Source organism: Hippopotamus amphibius, chromosome 5, assembly GCF_030028045.1.
Source record: "Hippopotamus amphibius kiboko isolate mHipAmp2 chromosome 5, mHipAmp2.hap2, whole genome shotgun sequence".
NCBI classification, from domain to species: domain Eukaryota; kingdom Metazoa; phylum Chordata; class Mammalia; order Artiodactyla; family Hippopotamidae; genus Hippopotamus; species Hippopotamus amphibius.
In genome coordinates this window covers 52106658-52130337 of record NC_080190.1, presented here as the reverse complement: position 1 = coordinate 52130337, position 23680 = coordinate 52106658, and the positions used below count along the sequence as shown (strand labels likewise).

At 49.0% G+C, this 23680-nt stretch overlaps 1 protein-coding gene across 3 annotated transcripts in view; it reads left to right on the top strand.

Annotated features, from left to right (window-relative positions):
* LDB3 (LIM domain binding 3) overlaps positions 1-23155 on the top strand; it is a 57486-nt gene extending 34331 nt beyond the window's left edge. For all 3 annotated transcript variants that reach the window (XM_057734278.1, XM_057734275.1, XM_057734276.1), the window contains 6 exons: positions 3692-3834; positions 9223-9661; positions 10828-11008; positions 11634-11754; positions 17446-17561; positions 22465-23155. In XM_057734278.1, the coding sequence (XP_057590261.1) occupies positions 3692-3834; positions 9223-9661; positions 10828-11008; positions 11634-11754; positions 17446-17561; positions 22465-22554 (1090 nt within the window). In that variant the 3' untranslated portion in view covers positions 22555-23155. The remainder of the gene's footprint in view (positions 1-3691; positions 3835-9222; positions 9662-10827; positions 11009-11633; positions 11755-17445; positions 17562-22464) is intronic.
* Positions 23156-23680: the final 525 nt, after the last annotated feature.

The following is a 23680-nucleotide window of genomic DNA, read 5'->3' as shown; positions in this document are numbered from 1 at the left end:
AAGGAAAACTTCATGGGGGAGAAACCTTGGTTGATAATTTAGACTACTTTTTGACCACACTGTTTTGATAATACATGTTGAGACTGACAAATTAGGAAGTACACAAAAATGGGAGGCAGGGGAGTCTCCCTAGGCTTGAGAATATTTTCGATGTTACTGTGAGCCTCTCTGTGGTCCCAGCCCTTCCTTCTTGGGGTCCTGGGTGGGGGTATTCTTTCCCTGAGCCTGGGGACAGGCCTTCTGGAAGATCCTGCTCTGTTTGTAATAGGCTAGTACCTTCAGCTCAGCCTGCCTCTCCTGCAGCCACCACCCGCGTGCAGAGGGGCGCCCTTGACCTGTTGTCTTTCTGGGTCCGCCCCCTCAGCACGCCTATCGAGCATGCTCCAGTGTGCACCAGCCAGGCCGCCCCCCCGCTGCTGCCCGCTTCTGCCCAGCCGCCTGCTGCCTCTCCTAGCACAGCCTCGCCACCCCGGGCCACAGCTGCTGCCCACGCTGCCACCGCCTCTGCCGCAGCCCCTGCCTCAAGCCCCGAGGACAGTCCAAGGTAAATGGCCCACAGGTGCCGGCCCTGACGGCGGGGAAGGGAGGCAGGACTCACCTCCCCGGGGCCATCTGGGTCGGACCCTCAGAAAGGCCCATACAAATGGTTAGAATCCCAGGGCACTGGGGACGCCAAGGCTCAGCACTGCTTGGTGCTGAGGGTGAAGGGGAGACTGGAGGTGCACTTCAGGGAAGCACACGGTGTGGGGCCGAGGACAGAAGCTGGATGTGTCACCCTGCCCCAGGGGCGCATGCTGTAGGGAGAGAGGTAAAACACTCATATACAAAGTTAAATAACAAAGAGAGACTGCCCGGAAAGTCCGTGTTCCTGGAGCTGGGATTACAGAGAAAGAAAGAAAATCAAGGAAGCCTCCGTGGAGGAAGGTACATTGACCCACTGAAGATGGGTCAGATTTGGTCAGATATTTAGCAACTACTTTGCCTTCTCTTGATGGGGAAGCATGCTAACTCCAGAGGCACCTGATGGAGTGGGATTCGCATCTCTTCTACCACTTACTGTCTGTAACGTTTAGAAAGTGATTTAACTCCTCTGAACCTCAGTTTCCTCATCTGCTGAGGCACTAATGCAATGCTTATTTTATAGGGTCAGCATAGAAAACGTGTACATAAAACACCTAGCACATAAAATGCCCTCAAGTATTGCAACTCACTGCATTCCTGGTTGCCCTTGTGGATACTCAGCAAAGGTGGGGAAGGGGCATGTTGAAAAGGGTGCAGGGAGGTGCCGGGAGGCAGAGGGATGGGTGGGACAGGTCATTCTGGAGCCGCCAGGCAGTGTAACAGGCCAGGCAGGCCCAGCTCTTTCTGGGATGTGTGGAGCTGCCAAGTTGGTGTTTGGGGTCAGAGTCAGCTTTTCCAGTCTCCACACTCCCCTCCCAGGGTTTTGCTGGAAAGGGAACACCTCTAGGTCAGGGCGCATAGTTCCCTGGTGCAGCCTGAGGCCCATGAAGGGTGGGCAAAGTGGCCTGTGTGCTGCGCCCCTAGCCCTGGTCTTCGCAGTGACCCAGGTGGTGCTGAGCCCAGGCTTCCCCAGCCCGACTCAAGCGTCGAGGGAGAGCCTAGCCTAGGCTTTCAGGGGTCCTCATATTCCAGCTTCCTGGGGGCACTTAGCAAGCTGCTTCCCTTCTGCGCACCAGAATCTCTTCAGGTAAGGGGCTTGCTCCCTGCACAAAGAAGAAACCTTGAGAAGGATAAGATATGTCCTTGCTGTCTAGTGAGAAGATGCCTCCCCAGTTTGAAGGGGGAGCTTTAGGTGCCAGGGCCCTGTGGACTGTCTAGCCTCATCCCTGGGGCCCCAGCCCTACTCAAGGGCAGGCTCCAGCACCACACTCCAGGCCTTTGTGTCTGGGGGCCCTCGGGACTCCCTCAACAGGGCAAACCCTTCCTCCATTTTGCCTTGGAAAGAGATGTGAGGCCTGGGCAGAGGTTGGAGAAGGACCTGGAGGGTTCCCAGCATCAGACCGGAGCAGAGGGGGCCAAGGGACCACGCTCTGGGCCCAGCTACCTTCCCTCCTTCACACAGGCTGGGATGGAGCTAGAGGGAGCCAGTGGGAGACAAATGGACACCCAGCATGGCCTCGGAATTCTTGCTGGATGGCTTAAGTCTCTGCTTGCTCCCCCAACACCAATCTCTGACCTGTAGCTACTGGGATGCTGGGAAAACATCCTCCACTGGTGGGAGAGTCTGGCCTCCTCCTACCACAGTGGAAGCTGGCACCTCCTGGACACTGCCTCTTTCTCTTCCATTGAGGCTCCTACTCCGTTGGTCTTAACAGGGGTATATCAGAGAAGGGTAAGCCCAGGGAGAGGAGACAATGTCCTCATTCAGCCAGAAACATGGCAGCTTGGAAGGGCAAGCCCCCAGATATGAGACACCGGCTCTCTGAGGCTCATTCTATCTCAGGTGATCTGGGGCAGCGCCACAGACCCTTTATTCAGGAGTTTAGCTCAGGGCAACCCACTCCCAGAGCCCTAGAGAAGAAGGTATTCACTTATCCTACAGCTCTGCCCAGCAGAGATGGGCAGGCCCTTGGCCCATGAGCAACAGGTGGGTGGAAGGAAGGCAGGAAGCCACGGGTGGGTAGGGAGCGGTATATTTTCGAGGGCTCACTTCTCCAGCACCGCCATCAATGCCCCATTAGCCCTGGTGTGGTCATGTCATCCCCATTAGGGTGTGAAAGATGCAGGGAGAGACCAGGGGCGTGTTCTATAAGGTGTTTGTTAGTTTTAAATGAAAAAAAAAAAGGGGGGGGGTTTCACTGACAAATGGAATTAGAAAACACCGGATCAGACAAAGTTAAACAGGTTGCTTAGCTGCAGGAATTCTTGGAGCCTTTAGTTCTCTAAGAGGAGAGGCCAAGCACAGCATTTCCTGAGGGCAATGAACTGGGACATATTTTTTTTCCATCTTTTTGGTCCCATGGTCCTTGGGTCACAAGTGGGAAAAGGCTGCTTTAGGCCTCTTGGCAGCTAATCCACTGGGAGGAGGGCAACAGGAATCCTATATGGAAGAGGAGTCTCTGTGTGTGTGTGTGGGGGGGTGACTCCTGGCCTCCCTTGAGACCTCCCTGGAGCATGCTTGCCCAGAAACCTGAGACTCTGCTGCTCCCTCCAGCAATAATAGAAAGGGGGAGGGGGAGGAGGCCAGGTGGTGGTCTGAGGCTATGAGGTGCCCCAAAAGGTCAGGAGGTGGAAGGAGCCGGGTGGCTCTGACCATCTCCATCTCGCCTCTCTCCTGCCTCTGCCCCCTTCCCCACCTCAGCCCCCACCCTCCCATCCCTCAGTCTCTCCGCAAAGGGTGAAGGGTTTTCCCTGTGTCCTCCCATCTGGCGGGTGCCTTTCCTCCCTCTCTCCTAAGGCGGTGGCACCAGCAATGGGCTGTATCTCTCCAAGTGTCCCTGCTGCTCTAACCAGACTCACCAAGACTCAGCACCCAAGGAGCAGCTTCCTCCCCCTAAGACTTCCTATTCTTTCCTTCACAGCCTCTGGCAGCTCCCCAGGGACATCTTCGTCAGGTTTCCTCCTTACAGAGGCTCCTTAAAGATCGGGGGCCAGCCTGCCATGACTCCAAGCCCCAGGGCCCGGGTGGGGCTGTCCTTCTGGCTGCTAACTTTTCCCCCCTTGGTTCCAGGCCCCATGCCTCTGCCTACAGTCCCGCTGTGGCCACCTCTCCGGCACCTGCCGCACATACATACAGCGAGGCCCCAGCTGCCCCTGCTCCCAAGCCCCGGGTTGTCACCACTGCCAGCATCCGGCCTTCTGTCTACCAGCCAGGTGAGAGGCAGAGTGGTAAGGGAGGCTGTCTAGGCTGGATATGGGCTCCAGGGGTCAGCTCCAAAGCCACATCCCCCTGAAGGATGGTGGTTAGAGAGGCCCTGCTAATAAGGTTCAGCCTTCCTTCCTCCAGTTGTGGGCCAGAATCCTATGGAAGCTGCCTCTGGTGCTGGGGAGACAGGTGGGCAGTGCCAGGCAGGGATGGAGCCTCCCAGCTCTCAGGAAAAGGCCATTCCTGCCTGGGGATTTCCAGGCTTCAGGTGAGGAAGAGAGGGTTTAGAGGGGAGGGCCTTGTTCCTCCAGGAGTCTGGGTCTGGCTCAAGCCAGAGGATGGGCAGCTATAACAAAAATGTCACTGGCTTTGAACAGACCTACTGCGTAATGTGATGCTGGGCAAGCTGCTCACTGCCTGGTCTTTGGTTTCTTCAGCTGGGACAGGCTAACTAGAGATATGGAGAGCACATGTGACAGGCGGGAGAGTGGCCCACACACGGTCTGCCGGTGGCTGGCCTCACTGGCTGGCTGTTCTGCTCTGGTCCCCATTCTCATCACTGCAGGAACAAGGGCTCAGCCTATGTCCTACCTTTTCCTAGGCAAAGTTGCGCCTCTCCCCAGAGCTCCAGGGCAGTTGTTGGGCTGGCTTAGACCCCTCCTTCCCCTGCATGCCCCTGCTCAGTGAACTTAAGAGAAGATAAGACAGGGACTGAGGCAGGAAGCACCTTGCTTGGGGGAGTTGACTCGATGTGGCAGAGGAGCTACGATCGGCCCTTCAGCCCTCTGTTTTATAAAACGTGCTCTGACAGCAGTGTTGAGTGTGGGTGGTGGATGTGGCTTTTAGCATCAGACTCCGGTGCCAGGCTCCTTTCTGCTGTCTAAGTCAAAGTACTTCATCTCCCGGGCCTGTATTTCCTCGTTCAAAAAAATAGGCATATTATGTACACCTGGTGCTCTGGGGAATGAAAGGAAGCACCCAGCACAGTGCTTGGCACACAGGAGGTGCCCTTCTCTGCGTCTTCAGAGGAAAGAACACAAAGTTCTGCGGTTAGAAGTCCACAGGATTAGGGAGCAATTTGCAGCGGGCTGCAATGGTGGAAAATCTCGGATGGAGCTGGAGGAAGCAGCTGCGCTGCGGTGTTGGGGAGTACAGGAGGGAGGGTGATAAGGAATTTGCAGGAGCAGCGGCTGACAGAGCTGAGGCTCCGTCCGGGCGCTGGGACGGTATTTCCGCCCGGGAGCGGGCTCCGCTCCCGGCGGGTCCTTCTGGGCATCTTCCGGGGTGGGCCCCGGGCTCTGGCGGCCCCGCCCCGGCCGCCGGCTCTCCCCGGCAGCCCCGCCAGGGGGCGGCACGGCTCCGGGGGCACGCACCGCCTGGCCCGCCCGGCGCCCCTCTCCTCCTCCTTCCGGGACTGGAGCCCGGACGCGCGAGACGTGCCGGAGCCCGGGAGCTGCGGGTCTCCGCAGCGTTCCCAGGCCGGGCAGACGTTAACTCACTCCTGCCCGGAGGGAAGGAGGCGGCCGGGCCGAGGGGAAGGCGGCCTGACTCCGCCCCCTCTCTCGGGGGTGGGGTCCGGGGAGGAGGGCGGGCTGCCCCGGGAGAAACGGGGGTCGCGGACCCGGGCCCCCTCCCCGCCCCGGGGAGAGCGGGGAGCCCGCGTGCGGCCTGAGCTGCAGCTCCCCGCGAGGGCTTCTGCGGGTGGAGGGTGGCGTTGGCAGCCCGGATCTTATCGCTGGCGCCGAGGCTGGGCGGCCGCTTCCCGGAGCACCTGGGGCCCGGGAAGGGGCCGTGGGCGGAGGGGCGCCCGCGCGGGCGGTGGGGAGGCCACGTCTCCCGCGGGCCGGGCGGGGGCCGAGCGCTCGCGGGAACCCGGCCCGACCTGGAATGAGTCAGAAATCACCTTGTTTAATTACACATTCCCGAGCCGGCCGAGTGCGATAGGAGCCTTTTGAACTTGCCAATTAGAGATGAAATATCACCTTCTAATTTGGACGGGCTTTATTCCGTCAAGCAGAAATAGCAACAGCCCCGGGCTCGGAGATGGGATATGAAGTCTCTCTCCTGGCACGTCGGGGATGGTGGGGCCAGCCAAGCTGAAGGGCGCAGAGGGAAGGGAACTGTGAAGCAGCTGCTCCCCACGCCCCCATCCTCACCGGGGACCTGATGGCGGGGGGAAGCTGCCGGCCTGCGCCTGGAAGAAGGAAGGGCCCTAGCTCTGGGAGGGTGTTTTCCTGGGCAAGGCAGCAGCCCACCTGCGCCCCGATGCCAGGTGCCTCCGACCTGCTGAGATCTCCGTGTTGTGGGGATTTAGAAAAGGTGGGTGGATCCTGGAGTCCGGAAGGCCTTCCGAGGCAGGAAGAGAAAGACTGCCAGGCAGAGGGAACAGGGTTAGTATTGCTGCAGGGAAACTGGAAGTGGGCAAGGGCCCGATTTGGAAGGGGCTTGCTAATAAAGCCTGTGTTGCAGCCTGGGGAGTGATTAAGCAGGGAACCTGGAGCTGAGTCCTGCTGCCCGAGCGCCAGTTTCAGCTCGGTGTTTCTTAAGTTTTCCAAGCCTCAATTCCTCTTCTGTAAAATGGACTTGAAACTATTATCTGCCTCATTGGATTGCAGCACGGTATTACATGAAATAATGCACATAAAGGCCCTGGTGTATGGAAGCAGTCAGTACTTGGTAACAATTGTTCTGATTAGGACAGCACTGTCTAACAACATTACATTTTCTAGTAACTACACTTTTCAAAAAAAGTAAAAGGAAGCAGGTGAAATTAATTTTAATATATTTTATGTAACAGTATATTCAAAATATTTCAATCTACAATCAGTATACAAGTATGAGATATTTTACTTTCTTTTCTTGTACTAAATCCTTAAAAATTGGTGTGTATTTTATATTTATAGCACATCTCAGTTTGGACTAGACTCATTGCAAGTGCTTAACGACCACATAGGGCCAGGCACTGGATAACACAGGATTAGGCCTTTCATTCTTAATCCCCTTTAGCAGAGATTCCCCAACTTTACAAAAAAAAAAAAAAAGGAAAAAAGGAAATAAAGTCTTGCACAGAACCCCATTATTCAGAGAGGGCTGAAGCTGCTCTAGCATTTTAAGACCCTCTGTTCCAGGCACTTGGGAGCTATGCAAGATTGTTAGGGAGGGTGACAGCACCTCAAATATGGGCTTCACAGGTTTACATAATCCATGCAACATGTCACCCAGTAAGTCCCCACCCTGTGAGGCAGGCAGGGATGTCATACCTACCACCATTGATGATTAGACTCAGTCCCAGGTTTCCTGACTTCAGGGGTGTCACATCTCCTACCCCCTATATCCCACAGTTTCCCTGGGCTGGGATCCCTCAGGTGATCATCAAGCTGTGAGATGAGCTGACAGTTCATCTGGACCATGAGACCCAGGAGTCACTCTCCTCACCATCCTCACTAACATTTAGTGACACAGCCTTTGTCGTTCTTCTCTCCCTTCATCCGCATAACAACCCTGTGAAGTACTAAGAATTATTATTGCCATTTGTAGACAAGGAAATTCAGGCCTAGAGATGTTAAGGAATCTGCCCAAGGACACACAGCCAGGATGTAGTAGAGCCGGGGCCTGAAGCCAGGGCTCTTGATGGCTGTGCTACATGCCAGACCATGGGGCCTCCGCCAGGTTGACAGATACTCCTCCATAACACGGTGCACCCAAGTCTTCTGGAAATTAGACTCACGTTTTTCACAGAGGCAGCTGAGGCGATAGAAAGAATGGTTTTGGAGACTGACTCTGCCACTTACTAGCTCTGTCTGAGCCTCAGTGACCTCAGCTGTAGAAGGGACTAACCCGGATGACCTGTTATGTGCCAAGCCTCCCCTCTTAGTAAGTGAGAAGGAGATTCCTTATGGAGAAATTTTTACCTTTGGGAGCCAGCATCACTCCCAGGATTGGCTCTAAGACAGGGCTGGAAAGGGTTTTACCCCTTCTTCTTTCAATAATACAGGCCTGGTTCCTACACATTCCCAGCACTGGGGTTTCTATGTCAGCCAGCTCTGAAGGGCCAATCATCTGGGAATAGAAGGTACAGGGTTGGAGCCGCAGGCCACAGGCCACCCAGAGTAATCCAGGAGAACCAGGTGGGGAGAGACCAAACACCAGGCCAGGAACTTTAGCCCTGAGAAAGACCTTCCTTTCCAGGCTGGAGCCTGATGGGGGCTGCCTCAGCAAGTACCAGCCGAGTCCATTCACCAGGCCAGACTCAGGAATGGGGAGGCTGCCCCGACACGCATCCTGGGGTGGGGGAATGAGGCCTCTTTCCAGAGCAGCAGGATGTGAGCTGAGGTGAAGCTTCTGGAGCCTCCCTGCCTGGGAAGGGAAGCTGGCTGGACCACGTGTGCCAGCCGCAGCTGGGTCTGCCCTTGCTGGCTTAGCAATGGGAGGCAGCAGAACTTAGAAATCTGGGTTTTGAGGGCCCAGGCCCAGGCTTTGGGTGAGCACCAGCTATGCTCCTTTGTGTGACTGCCCTAAGAGTTTTCAGCTCTCAGTGAGCTGGAGGAGGGAGTTCTAGAAGCGGGGCAGTGCATTCTCCTCCTGCACTCTGGCTTCCTTGGTAACCTCCATGCAGTCACTCAGACACACTCTCAGTTTCCACCAAAGTGATGTGGGGGAGTATCACTGTGGCAGCCACAGGCTGAGGCAGCAGCTACACCTGGGCTGTGTCACCCCAGCATCTCTGCCCAGCTTTCCTCTGAATGACGCCTTTAAGACCCACCACCCAAATGAAACCAAAATGGAAATTCCCCCCCCCCCAGTACAAGTCAAGCCAAGCTGTTTTTCAAGAAAATGATTGCAGCTAAACCTGAAACTTGAACCTGAAAACCTAACTGCCTGGTCATCTGCTTTGTCCCAAAGGCTGGACTAGGTCCAGGTTCAGCAAAGCCTTGTGATCGAGGCATTTCAGATGTCAAATCATTGGTCAGAGTGCAAACAAAAGCATCTTCAGTCAAGGCCAAGCTGACCCACTCCCACTCTCTTCCCAGCCCAGGAGATCCAGATATAAGCCTTGTCTGGCCCCCCCTGCCCCCACTCCGTCTCCTGCAGGCCTCTGGCAGCCAAGGCCTGGCCGAGCCCCACCCCACACAGCTGCAGATATTTATAGCTCTATCCCTTCCCAGCCCTGTCCAAGCTCCCGAGGGCTCTACTCCGAGGGCTCTTTATCTCCCTTGGCTCCCTGCTACAAATTCAAATCAAAGCCATCATGAAGTTCAGGGACGAGTCTCCTGTAAAAACTGAAATTGTGCTACTCAATATTAAAGTTGTCTTTTCCAGTTCTCTGGCTGGGGGCAGGGGATCTTGGGAGAAATGAATTCCTGACACATTTTTCTTTGGGTATTTTTGGCTTGCAGTGCCTGCAACTACCTACAGCCCATCCCCAGGGGCCAATTACAGCCCAACCCCCTACACCCCCTCCCCTGCCCCTGTCTACACCCCCTCCCCTGCCCCCGCCTACACCCCTTCCCCTGCCCCCACCTACTCCCCCTCCCCAGCACCAGCCTATACCCCCTCGCCAGCCCCAAGCTATAATCCTGCACCCTACAGTGGGGGCCCTGCGGAGTCTGCCAGCCGTCCCCCATGGGTGACAGATGACAGCTTCTCTCAGAAGTTTGCCCCTGGCAAGAGCACCACCACTGTCAGCAAACAGAGCCTGCCCCGAGGGGCCCCTGCCTACACCCCTTCACCGGCTCCCCAGGTGTCCCCCCTTGCCAGGGGTACAGTCCAGAGGGCCGAGCGCTTCCCAGCCAGCAGCCGGACTCCGCTCTGTGGCCACTGCAACAGCATCATCCGGTAAGGGCCAGCTGTGCCCCTGTGCTGCGGTGCTGGGAGGGCAGGGGGTGGGAGGGCAGGTATAGGGAGAAGGCTGCACCCAGGGCAGCCTCAGGTCCCTCTGGCTCGCCATCTGGTCTGACCCTCTCTGAGCTTTAGCTTCCATACCTGTGTGATACCCATTTCCCTGGGGAGTTGGGACAATTCCATGAGGTAAGTGGGTGAAGCTCCCAGCATGGTGCCTGTGCCAGCACCGCCCCCTCGGGCTAAGGCTGGGTTCTGGGAATCGCAGGTCTGGGTGATAGGTTTATTGGGCCTGTTGGAAGCTGGCTGACATGCTAGTTTTGACCCAGCTTTCCTTTCGGGTTGTTCCTGGCCTGTGATGCTCAGGGCTCGGGGCTTTGGTGGACATCTGCCACACTAAAAGGAAAATAAGTGATTTCATGCTTAGAGGCCAAGGATCATGGGTGGTACTTCTTTGAATATAGTATGTTTATAGTATGTGCATGTGCGTGTGAGGGGGTGAGCCTATGTATATGAAAAAAACACTTTTATTTAAAAATAATGTATCACTAGAATATACTCACTAGAGAAGAATTAGAAAAATTCAGGAAAGTAAAAATTAAAGTATAAAGCATTTCTTCAGTCCCACTGTTCTGACTACTAACCTGGAACCAGGTTTGTGTCCTGGGTCTACCATACAAGCGCTATGGCCTTGAACAACTTACTTAACATCTCTGTACCTCAGTTTCCTTATCTGAAAATGGGTATCATAATAGTACCTCCTTCATAGGATTGTTGTGAGAATTAAACACATTCAGAAATGCAAATGCAAATTTCTCCTTGAATGGTGGCTGGCACAGAGTAAGCACTTAGTAAACATTAGCCATTAGCACTATCATCATTGCTTTTCTTACTATAGTTACCAGTAGTCAACTCAATGGATATTCCATAATATACTTACCCGCTCCCCTACTAGTGGGAGCTTCCCCGGTTCTGTTTATTGTAAGTGATGAAACAACATCTTTTGACATGGAGCTTTATCTGAACTTCATGTTATTTCATTAGAACAGTCACAGAAGTCAGGGTTATAGGGTCAAAGTGTGAATACTGTTGGGGGTTTTGAAATATCTGGTCTTAAGCTTTGGGGGCTGCCTTAAAGGTGGTACTATTCTCTGCTTCCCCAGGGGCCCCTTTCTGGTAGCCATGGGCCGCTCCTGGCACCCAGAAGAGTTCAACTGTGCGTACTGCAAGGCCTCCCTGGCAGACGTGTGCTTTGTGGAGGAGCAGAGCAACGTTTATTGCGAGCGGTGTTATGAGCAGTTCTTTGCCCCGGTCTGTGCCAAGTGCAACACCAAAATCATGGGGGTAAGTGGGCAGCATTCCTTCCCCTGGCCCTTGTCTTTTTTCCAACTAATCTCTTCTTCTCCCCAAGGTTGTGGGGCCCCATTTGGAAGCCAAGGAGTTTCTGTGCTAACAGAGCAAGAACAACTCAATTTCTATCCTAGAAGGGAGTTGGTTTGCCACCAATGAACTAGGGAGTAAATAAACTTGAAGCAAGAGATCCATGGGCCACATCCCTGGGCCACCCAGCTTGAAGTGGTGGCAGAGCTTCTGCAAAGCAAGTTACTGCTTCATAGCCTGACCTCACCATGAGTCTGCACGTGGCTTTGACCCTTGATGCCTCTTTGGTAAAATGGCATGGTAGCAAAATGGTAACAAATAGTACTTGCCTCCCAGGTTGGATGGGGGTGAAGCATCACAGCTTATGGAAACACACACAGAACCTGGCACCCAGCAAGCACTGCACAAGTGGGAGCCTCTCCTCTGCTGCCCCAGCCTTCCTTGGTGTGTCCAAGGCCCACTTCCTAGGCAGTCCTGCCCTGCTCCCTGATGGGATGCTCCGGCAGTGACCGGGGCTGGTGTAGAAGCTAAGCCTGCCCCCTTCTCCCCGCTGGACCTTTCTGTCCTGAGCTGAGGCTTTTTTCCCCAGGAAGTGATGCATGCCTTGAGACAGACGTGGCACACCACCTGCTTCGTCTGTGCAGCCTGCAAGAAGCCCTTTGGGAATAGCCTTTTCCACATGGAAGACGGGGAGCCCTACTGTGAGAAAGGTAGGATCTCTGTGCTGTGGGGAGGCCCCACAGTCTGGGAGAAAGGGGTAGGAGGTCCCTTTCATACACATTCAGTCTGTGCTGTCTTCCCTGCACCAAATATGTGGACTACAAGTTGCATCTTGTGACCGTTTGGGAAACCTTTCAGTTGATTGTCATTTGGAGACCACAAGGTCTAGTCTGTAAAGGCTTTGGCTCTGGCCTTTGTCTTAGGTTCCGTTCCAGGCTCCACGTCAGGCTGGCTTTGTAACCCTGAGTGAGTTACTGAACTTTTCTGAGCCTTATTTTCCCCGTCTGTAAAAGAGGGAGATCAACACCTGCCTCACAGAGTTGTGGTAAGGATTAAACCAAAGAAAGTGCAGAACTCATTAAGTATGTGCAAGTCCCCTCCCAGGTTCTGTGATGTTTACCAGACTTTTATGTTCCTTCAGAGTCCTACCATCTCCTTGTCTGAATTCGGAGTTTCTCTGTTTCCTGCAAATGCTATGTTATCTTACAACTTGGAATCAGTTATGGTAAATTCCGAAGACAAAGCATTCTCTAGGGTGGGCATCCTGGCTAACTAGCCATTCACTCACTCACACACTCACACACTCATTTATTCATAGCCTGCCTCTTTCAGATAAGGATTTGAGGCAGGTTCCAACAAAGGTAACAAAAACATGAAAGTTAAGACAACGGAACTAGCAAATCAGCACCAAGTAGAAGAGGGAAAAGGAAACATGCTTATTATCAAGAATAACAGAGCTGCATTGACTAGGTAGCAAATTTGAGGGCAAAAAGAGAAACACAGTAAGTTAGTTTACTTTAAAACCAGAAAGGAGAAAACATTCCAGTTCTTCAAGGGGAAAAGCAAAACCAAATAAAACTTTTTTCCCCAGACAATAAATTGTAAAAGAAACTTCTTGGGTTCTGAGGTACTACTGAATTCTCTTTCCAACTCTGAGGTTCATTGAATGACTTTAAATAAATCACTCAGTCATTCTGGCCTCAGTTTCCACATCAGTAAAAGGCAGAAGATAATACCTGTTTTTTCCCTTCTTAGGAGCAAATGGTGATGATTGGTAATTAATAAAAGTGCTGTGGTACCAATACAAATTGCTATTTTTAGTCAACTAAAAGTATTATAACTTTCATAATGTGTGATAGGCCACAGTTTATGTGTGAGGCTTGTGAAAGAATGATAGATTTCCACTATTACCACTGCTGCTCTCCCCAGCAACCCCCCAGAAAAGATTTTCAAAAATGATGTTTTGATTAAGAAGACCCAGGAAGGGGATGGTCTACTGTTAAGAAAAGACAGCAAGGAAGCGGATTTAGCCTCAGCCCTAGGGACCCTGAGAGACCCTGACTGAAGGCCCACAGGGGCCACTTCCATGCTGTGTGACCATGGACAAGACACTTACCCTTTCTGAGTCTCTCCTTCCTAACCTAACTGTCAGAGGCTGTTGTGAGGATTAACTAATTGGTGCAGAGCTCTGTAATGGCTCCAGGAGACCCACAGCTCTCCAAGGAGCACAGTTTGAAACCACTTCCTTAAGCAATGGGATCACTGAGATGTTTTTGTTTTTTGTTTTGTTTTGTTTTGCTTTGTTTTTTTAAGCTCTTTATTGGAAAACAATTGCTTTACACTCTTGTACCAGCTTTTGAGGTACACCAAAATGAATCAGCTGTATTTATACATATATCCCCATATCCCCTCCCTCCCGCGACTCCCTCCCACTCTCCCTGTTCACTGAGATGTTTTAAGTAAAGAATAACACAATCTAATTTTTATTTTAGAAAGAGCATTAGAAATTTAGTATGTTTGTTGAATGTGATAAAGGATGATATTCTTATAAACAACGTAAAGAAAGGAGAGCTAGATGGTCTAATAGTAAGATAAAGTCAAGCCTGGTTGGTTAACCAGCCCATAGATAAAATATCAGAGTCAGCCTGGAGGAAGGTCCCCAATGTCATACCATGGGACATTGTATTTGGTCCTGACCTTGTCATTTTTTTTGTTGTTGTTGTGGGGGAAAAAAAACACATATAAAATTTACCATCCTAACCATTTTTAAGTGTACAGTACAGTAGTGTTAAGTATATTCACATTGTTGATTGATATGAAACAGATCTCCAGAGCTTTTTTATCTTGCAAATCTGAAACTCTGTACCAATTAAACAACTCCCCATTTCCCCTCTCCCCCCAGTCCCTGGCAACCATCATTCTACTTTCTGTTTCTATGAATTTGACTATTTTAGATACCTCATGTAAGTGGAATCATACAGTATTTGTCTTTTTGTGACTGGCTTATTTTTCTTAGCATAATGTCCTCAAGGCTCATTCATGTTTATAGCACGTGACAAGATTTCCTTCTTTTTTTAAGACTGAATAATATTCTGTTTCATGAATCTACCATATTTTTTTTATCCATTCATCCATTGATGGACACCTGGACTGCTTCCACTTCTTGGCTATTATAATGCTGCTGTGAACATGGGTGTGCAAATGTCTCCTCAAGACTGTGTCTTTAATTCTATTGGGTATATGTCCAGAGATAGGATTGCTGGATCATATGGTAGTTCTATTTTTATTTTTTGAGGAACTTCCACAAACCTCCATGTTTTCCATAGTGGTTGCACGATTTTACAGTCCCACCAACAGTGTACAAGGGTTCCAGTTCCTCTGCATCTTTGCCCATAGTTTCTATTTTCTGTTTTGGGTTTTCTTTCTTTTTTTCTTTTTTCTTTTTTTAATATAGCAGCCATCTTAGTGAGTGTGAGGTCATATCTCACTGTGGAATCTTGTCATCATTTTTTTTTAAATATTTATTTATTTATGGCTGGGTTGGGTCTTAGTTGCACAGGATCTTCATTGCTCCAGCATGAAGGACTTTCGTTGCAGTGTGCAGACTCTTTGTTGCAGAGCTCAGGCTTAGTTGCCCCGAGGCATGTGGGATCTTAGTCCCCCAACCAGGGATCAAACCTGCATCCTCTGCATTGGAAGGTGGATTCTTAACTACTGGACCACCAGGAAAGTCCCACCTTGTCATCATTTTTAGCAACAACTTAGAAGAAGACACAGAATGATAGGATCTAGACTCAAAAAGTTCTCAGTTCGCTGCAGTGATGAGCTGACACTTTTGTATATAATACCTTGTATGCAAGTAAAAGAGGCTAGAGAGTCAGCTTCTCACAGATGGGTGTGCATGTGAGCAGTGCCGAGGCCTGGCAGGGTGTCACAATCACCCAGGGAACTTTAAAGATACAGAGAAGATAAAATCCCAGGCCCCCAGAAGCAGGATTTCATGGGGTACCCCACCCCCACCCAGTGATTCTGACATTCACTTAGGTTTGGGAATCACCAAGTGTGGTCCCAAGACCAGCAGCATCAGCAGCACCTGGGAACTTGTGAGAAATGTGGCTTTTCAGGCTGCACCCCACATCTGCTGAATCAGAAACTCTGAGGGGTGGGGCCTGGCAATCTGTGCTTTAATGAACCCTCCAGATGATTCTAAAGTTTGAGAACCATTGTTCTAGTAAAGCACTAAGCTCTTTTCAACACAGAGCATCTGTGATTTGATGGATGGAAATCCTTTTACAATAGCAATAAAATCCACTAAATACAAGGTATGAATTCAACTTGGGACATAAGAGATTTATCAAAGAAAATTATAAAGACCTAATAGGAGAAATAAAGGAAAGAATACATAAATGAGAAACTAAATTATTTTCCTGGTGGGAAGGGCCCATGCACAAACTTTATTCAATACCAATTACATTCCCCTTTTGTAGAATAAATGAGAAAAATACCAGCTTTAAAAAAAAAATGTATTAGGGGACTTCCCTGGCTCTCCAGTGGCTAAGACTCCATGCTTCCAATGCAGGGGGTGTGGGTTCAATTCCTGGTCGGGGAACTAAGATCTCACATGCCGCACGGTGTGGCCAATAAATAAATAAATTAAATTAAATTTTAAAAAGATTTATTTATTTACTTATATGGTTGCACCGGGTCTTAGTTGTAGCATGTATATGGGATCTAGTTCCCTAACCAGGGACTGAACTCAGGCCCCGTGCATTTGGGAGCATGGAGTCTTAATCACTGCACCACCAGGGATGTCCTGATAAATTAAAGAAAAAAATTTAAAAATGTATTAGGGTCACTCCTGTGATACCACGTTCTAAAACAAAGTGGAAATTTTCCAGATAGTACAAAATCAAGTTTAAAACAAAAAAATTAATCAGTAGACAAGACTAGACATTCCAGAAATAAATTCAAGCCATTGCAAGAGCTTAATCTATTAATATAGGCTGCACAACAGGAGAAGGAGTCACTGTTTAACAAGATTTTTTGAAACATATCTTTGTTTGTCCATTCATCATTTATCCATCAAATGTGTGCCAGTTCCTGTGAAGCGCGCTAAGCATAAAGCAGAGGACTCTGCCCTGAAAAACCTCAAGCAGACCCATCAACATCTGATAGGCTGGCATATAAATGGACAGTTAAGAGATAATGAATAGATAGATGGATGAATGAGTGAATGAATGGGGAGGGAGAGAAGCCCAGGAGAAGCCCTCAGGAAGGCTGTTTCATCTCTCTTGGGTGGGATGGGGGTGAGGTCTTCCCAGCAGGAAGGCAGCCCAAAGGATTGCAGAGATTCAGGTAGACAAAGTGGGAAGGGTTTTCTGAGCCCAGGATCCAGTTTGTACAGAGGCATGAAGATGGAGGAGAGAATCCAGGGCATCTGGAGACCAACTGGGCAGAATGAAAGAGAATTCAGAAGTGGGGTGCAGGGCTTGCCCTCGAGTGGAGATGGGTTAGCCTGCAGCCCTGCTTCTCACCCTACACTAGTAAGTTCCTACAGAGCACAGAGTGAACCATAAACCTGCCATAACTCTCTAAAGGAAGCAGAATGATGTTTTCCTAGCTCTGTATTAAGTATTCCGTCAGAAACAAGATTGATGGACTGTGATGTATATAAGAGCATTTGCATGACAAACTATAATTAAACCCCAAAGGGGAAACCATACATTGAAAAAGTATGCAAGAGATATAACTTATCAAAGCTCCATAACAAATAGACCTTGACATTGAGATACTAGCAAATAATACCATCTATGTGAGGATGCTTGGTAAACTGTAAATTGTTATATAAATAACATTTAGTATTATTATCTCCTTGGCCGGGGGGAGGGGAACATATCCCAACAAAGTAGCTCAAATATTGTTTCTAGTAGTGAAAATTTATTATCAACACAGATGTCCAATGACAGAAAAATGACCAAGGAAAGAACATTCTATGACTCTAAAAAATGTTAAAGGCTCTCACTCTTCCAAAATAAGCAGAGCTGCTGGGAAATAGGATTTTTTTTTCTTTTTTGGGATTGGTCTGTTTGGGCCATAAGAGGCAGAGGAGAAAATCACCCTGTAGAAAGTTAATGACAGTTCCAGCAAGTGTTTGCAAATCAAACCAGCACAGGGAGGTGACTGAGCCTGAATGTGCACCACACCAGTGCAAATTATTGAAAAAGGAAAAAAAAGTCACGTAACTGAGTATCTTGTCTGCAAAGTGACAAGTAACCAATTTGTCTTCATCCACTGCCCCCAGCCCAGTGATTTGGGGGGTTGTACTGGCATTGGGTCAGTGTGGCTGGGACGCTCTGCCAGCTTGCCTGGATGCCTGGTCCTTACTCTGCCTTTCATTTCAGACTACGTCAATCTGTTCAGCACCAAGTGTCATGGCTGTGATTTCCCCGTGGAAGCCGGTGACAAGTTTATCGAAGCCCTGGGGCATACCTGGCATGACACCTGCTTCATTTGCGCAGTACGTTTTTAGCTTGAGGTTCTGACTTTCTGAGAAGGGGCAGGAAGGACCAAGTGGGGACAGATGATCAACTCTCTACACCCCTTTCAACTCTGGCATGCTAATATTCTATCATTTTTAAAAGTTGGCAAATACCATAATGCCTTGATATGTCACAGTTGAGCAAAGTTTTATTACTAATAATGACATAAACCAATATGGCTTTGTTACTCTCCACTTCATTAAGGACAGAAGAGTGTCTCAGGATCTGGCAAACTAGCAGCTTTCCTCACCGGCGATGCTCTCAGTAGATGGGAGGAGCGAATTATGTTTGGATACAATAGAGGCAGGTGGCTTCCCATGGTTATAGGCTGTTTAAGATATGATGACGAGATTCAGGGTTTTCCCCCAAATTTTCACCATGAACACTAGATTGGAGCTTATTGACTAATCCTATGAAAAGCTGAGATAACTTTTCTTTTGATTGAACCTTTAGAAAGCAGGACTGAGTATCATTTCATTTTCCTAAATGGTCCTGTTCTTGATATATAGTTGCCAGGAGATAAGCCCTAGATTAAGTACTAACCATGTGCAGTTTATTTATGCTGAACAGCCAGGTCATTTTTACCATGAGATTGACATTTTCCTTCCAAGGGCTTTGGCTTGGGGAAGGGACACGGCAATGAGCCTGTCGACATTTAGACTCTACATTAGAGTTAGAAAATAGTCGTGCCTGATAGAGCCCCATAATGTGAGTCTATAATTGACTGCACTTTATTTGGGAAAATTAATATACTACTATTGCTATTTTTTTGTTTTTTATCAGAGCTGCTCAAGGTAAATTTTGGAAATATGTGAAAGATCTATATAGTTTAAACTTGAATAATTTTTATAGGCTTATGACATAGGACAGCCCTAGTCATAAAGTTTACTGCAATTCACTTCAGCTTTTACACTTCATTTCTAGATCCCCTCCCATCTGTGGAGTGCATTGTATTCATCTGTATGCTAGTTTGCTAGGGCTGCCATAACAAGGTACCACAAATGAATAGGTTAAACAACAGAAACTTATTCTCTCACAGTTCTGGGGGCTGCAAGTCCAAATTCAAGGTGTCAGCAGGGCCGTGCTCTCTCTCCTAGCTCCTGGTGGTTGCCAGCAGTGCTTGGTGCTTCTTGAATCACAGATGCATAACTCCAATCTCTGCCTCCATCGTCACATGCCTGCCTTCCCTCTGTGTGTCTATGGCTTCACATGACATTCTCCTCTGTGTCTCTTCTCCTCTTCTTGTAAGGACACTGGTCATATTAGATTAAGGGCCCACCTATCTCCACCTTATCTCCATCCTCAGTCTTAATTAAGTCTGCAAAGACCCGATTTCCAAATAAGGACACAGCTGTGTCCCTGTGCTGGGTAGGCTGGAGGTACTTGGGGTTGGGACTTCACCATGTGAATCTATGTTCAATCCGTAACACCCTGGTTTTCCAGCCCTTTGAACAGATTCTCTAACTGCCTTGTAGGGTCCAAACTATATCAGGACCTCCCTTCCAAAAAAGGGACATATATATATGTCCCGGCTTTGGGGTTGTCCCCTGAAGACCCACAGCTCAGCAAGGCACAGTGTAGGACTTTCTGACCCTTACCTTCAAGCCGTGACTTGTCTGATCCTAAGATGCTACCTGCAAATCTGGTTACCCAACTTCTAGAAAGATCTAAGAGATTTGGAGGAGGTCCAGGGAGGACAGAGGCACAGAGGGTCTGTTCTCCAAAGGCAGGCTGATGAGAGGTCTGTGTTGCATGGAGCGGGAATCACACAAAGGTGAGCGTGGGTCTGCTCCCTTGAGCCCACCATGTTTGGCTGAGTCCTGATGGCACAAGCTCCAGAGAGCGACCAGAAGAAGCAGTAAAGCTTGAGGTTGTTCAGGCTGCGATTACAAATAAGCTCCAGTCAGGTGTGAAAGTCCCACAGTCCCAAAGGACCATCCTTTGGAGACTCAGCACAGAGAACTGTTACTCCTTCCCCCAAACTAGACCTGTGTAGCACTTCCTGCCCTATGGTGCTTTATCAAATTGGAACACGGTTTTCATTTTTGGAAAGCACTATTTTGATTGGAAAACTTTCAGGGTTTTTTCTGTTTGTTTTTTTGGTGCTGTTTCCATCACTTTATATTTCCAAATCACTTTTAATGAGCATATATTTTCCTGTAACTTAAAAAAAAAAACAAAACTAGTAAGAAAGGAAGATCAGGACTAGCTCTTCCAGCTGATGTGCTGTTTTCCCATAAGTTACATCTCAGGAGAGCACATACTTCAGACTAATTCAGTTGAGTTTTGGGAATACAAAAGTATCCCGGAACAAGTCTCTACCTTCAAGGAATTTGGAATCTTGAAAGAAAAAAAAAAAAAGCTGACATATATGAGCAATTAAAGAACAGAACAAGACAACATCTCCAAAGCCCCAAGCATATAAAATGAAGGCTGAGAAGGATGGTGTGGGTTAGGGTGAGGATTTAGCTGCTGTCTGGCTTTGGCACTTGAGTTCTAATGGAAAGGATGTGAGTTCTACCTTAGTTGGGGAAAGATGTCTTACTGGTCCTTCTCCTCTAAGTCTAGTTGGTATCTAGCTGGTGTGGGTGCCAGAAAGGGATGTGCAGTGGTGTGGGCAGTCCTAGAGACTTCTGTAGCTGGCCTGTTTCATCACCTTCCACTCTGTGGTCAGCACTGTCTATGACCACCACTCCTTCCCAGCCAGGCCCTGCTGCCACTTGACTACATAGCCTAGGGGTTGGACCATCCCTGCTCTGCCCTTGTGCTGGGTGGGCTGGAGACCTCTTCCACCATGAAGGCACCTTGCATCCCACCTGCAGTCTCCTGGCCCAAGGCAGTGAGCACAACCTCTCTATGACAGGTTCTGCCCTAACTCTCATCTTATCACTGAGTCACCTCTGAGGCTCTGGCCTTTCCTCACTCCTTGGTCTTCAGTCTCCCAATACCCTCTCCAGCCTGACTCATCCCAGGGTTTTCACAAGCAACCAGCACTGTCCCAGACCAGGCAGGGTCTCCTGGCCAGAGCCCTGGATGTTGACCAGCAGCTCCTTGCCAGCTCACTCCAGAGCTGCCTTTCTCTCTCTCCCAAAACCCATCTTCACCAATTGGATCTTGGGTGCCACCTTCTTAGACTTGTCTCCAAGTTGTCACCACAGCTTGAGGCCACCACAGGAGCCTGGTTACACTCAATATCACTGCAGCCACCTGGGATGTTTTCAGACACTTTTTCAGGTCACTGGCTTCCAGGGCCCATTGGCACCCCTCTGTGATCTCAGGTATAACATCCTCAACTGGACCATCAGGACCTTACACTTGGGACCACCATGATGCCACTTTTCTTTCCAGCTCTCTTGGAGTGGACACATGCTCAGTGACTGAGGCTCATCTCAGGAGGGTGATTTCTCTATCCTCATGCCTACCTGTACCTGGAAATTCCACCTGCACTTCTTCTTATGTCAGTGTCCTGGATGTGGTCCCCAATTCTCTTCCCATTAGGGATCCTCAGTGCCCTCTCTGGGCCCATCCCAGCCTATGTGACTTCCCAGATGACTTTGGCAATTGGCAGATTGCCCATGCAGGACCAGGCTACCTACTGGTAGTCCAACAAGCTTAGTGAGCTACCCCGATACAAGTTCGTAAACCCAGGACAATTTCAAGTAAACGTAGCCCCTCTCTGCTATGAGGTGTGGGGAAAATGAGCTTAGAACTGGAGTCTTGCAGACCTGAATATGGTTTCCTACACTCTGCAACTTACTAGGTCTGTGACTTGAGCAAGACACCTGGACTCTCTGAGCCTCAGCTTTCAATTGTGAAATGGGGAAGAGTCATACCTATCCCATAAAGTTTTTGTAGGAATTAAATGAGACCATGTATACAGAGTATCTGGCATCGTACTTGACCCACAGTAGCCTCAACAAGTATTACTGATCTCCCTTCTTTCTGTTTTGTCTCCATCTTCAAACTGCAGTCATATGTTGTCTTCATGGGGATATATAATTTTGCCTCTTTTTTTCATGTAGTATTTTCCTGCATACACTTTGCCATATTTGATTTATTTTTTCATGGTGACATTTCATTGGAGAAATGCACCCTAAAAATTAACTTCATCATCTCCCCATTGAGAGAAATGTTAGTGGTTTTCTGGTTTGTAGTTGAGCACATGTTGCGTTCTTGTTCTGTGCAATAGTTGCTGCAAGATGCAATTCTCCAGAGTGGTGTTACTGGGGTACAGGGCAGGCACATCTTCATGGCTTCTCTTCAGTGTTGCCACATCCCCTGCAGAAGGCTGGGCTGGTTCACATGTCCCTAGCAGCGACAAGTAGACCTGATTCCCTTTTGACATTGCTAACTTTGATTCCTGTTTTTTTCACTTTCTAGCTCCAGTCATATAAGGTTAAAGGTGACAAGCTATTGAAGCTTTTCATTTTATTAATTTTTCTAGATTAACAGGTGTCTAGTAGTATCGCATGGAGGTTTTATTTTTCCTTTCATTATTAGTGAGGATCATTTTTCTGACATTTTATATTTAGGTGTTAATCACTTTTGTGGATATTGACTTATGAATTTGTATTGGTTCCTTATAAATCTTGGATAGCATCAACTGATCACCTTTATTGTGTATATGTTCTGTACTCCATTAATTTAATTTAATTTAACTTGAGTTTATTCCATGTTGCTCTTTGGAAGTCTTGACTTTTCCATAGCTTAACGCGTCTACACTGCTTTAGTTGTAAAGCGTTTGTAGTGCGGAGAAGCAGGCTGTTGCCTCTTCTCCCGTGTTCCTGTGACAGCACTTCGTCTTAAAGGGGTGGCTGAAATCTTTTGTTTGTGTCCTCTTGCCTCATGGGCTGTCTCATGCCGATCTGTTCTCTGTCCCAGGTCTGCCACGTGAATCTGGAGGGGCAGCCATTCTACTCCAAGAAGGACAAACCCCTGTGCAAGAAGCATGCACACGCCATCAACGTGTAGCGAGCCCAGGGCATCTGCTGGCGCCAAAGGATTCAGGGAGGCTGATGTTTCTTTTTGGGGGGCAAAGGGAGAAGCCAGGAAGCAACTGAGCCCTTTTGAAGTATAATTTTAGTCTTTTCTTCTGCACACAGATCGTGTATTTGCATAGTTCAGACTAGAAGCCAAATGAAGATTCCTGAACCAAGCTAGTAATTAATCCAAGACTGGAATTGTACTTCAAACGTTGAGGACAGAATTCCAAGACCTCAAAAGTGAAAAAGAAGAAGTAACTTTCCCCAAGCGATACACTTTCCTGAGATCACCAGAGCAGGGACAGAGCTCAGAGCAGTTTCGGAGAATCTGAAGTGTTCTGCGGAGTTCTTTAGAGCTCCTCTGGCAAACAAAATGAAGTGCCAAACAGTCCTGGCTGCAGGGTATTTTTAGAGCCATAGCTGAGAGCTTGTTAGCTAAGACCAATTGGGCTTTCCTCACCAAAAAAGGAAGTGTTATTCCATTACTCACGTCATGGAGCTACCTCTGTGCATCAGACTTCAGACCTTGCACAGGCTTGAACATTCTCAAGGGAGCCCAGACATGGGAGGGATGTCTTCTGGAAGGCTCTGGGCAATTGACAGGGCTTCCGGAAAGGACTGGGCTCACACCGCAGACAGCTGAGGAAAGAAGGGCTCTTCAGCCACCATCTTTCAGTCTGAAACATCCAGTGTCCCCAGAAAGCTTAGCTTCTTTTTGAATTGTGGGAAAGTGGAATTGGGTTTTTCCAGTTTTGCTTTGCTGTGTGTGAGAGGAGATTTTAAAATGACTCTGGGCTGTGTTTGGCCTCTTTTTGGCTTTACGAGGTTCATTAGCATGAACGTCTACTCTTGTGCATGTGTTTCATTCCCAATCCTATGACTGTTCACTGGAAGTCTTCCTTGGCACCCCTTCTGCCAACAGGCTTAGTGACCTGTGGAAAAGAAGAGAGAGGCAGTGTCTGAGACAGGATGGCAGAATAGGCTGAGAACATGCCCAAACTCCGGGTGGGGAAGAGGAACCTTCCTTTCTGCCATCCTCAGTAAGAACATGCAAGGTGGCAGGACCTCCCACTTCAGAGCTGCTTCATCCTTCTCGTATCTTCTGTTAAATGCAG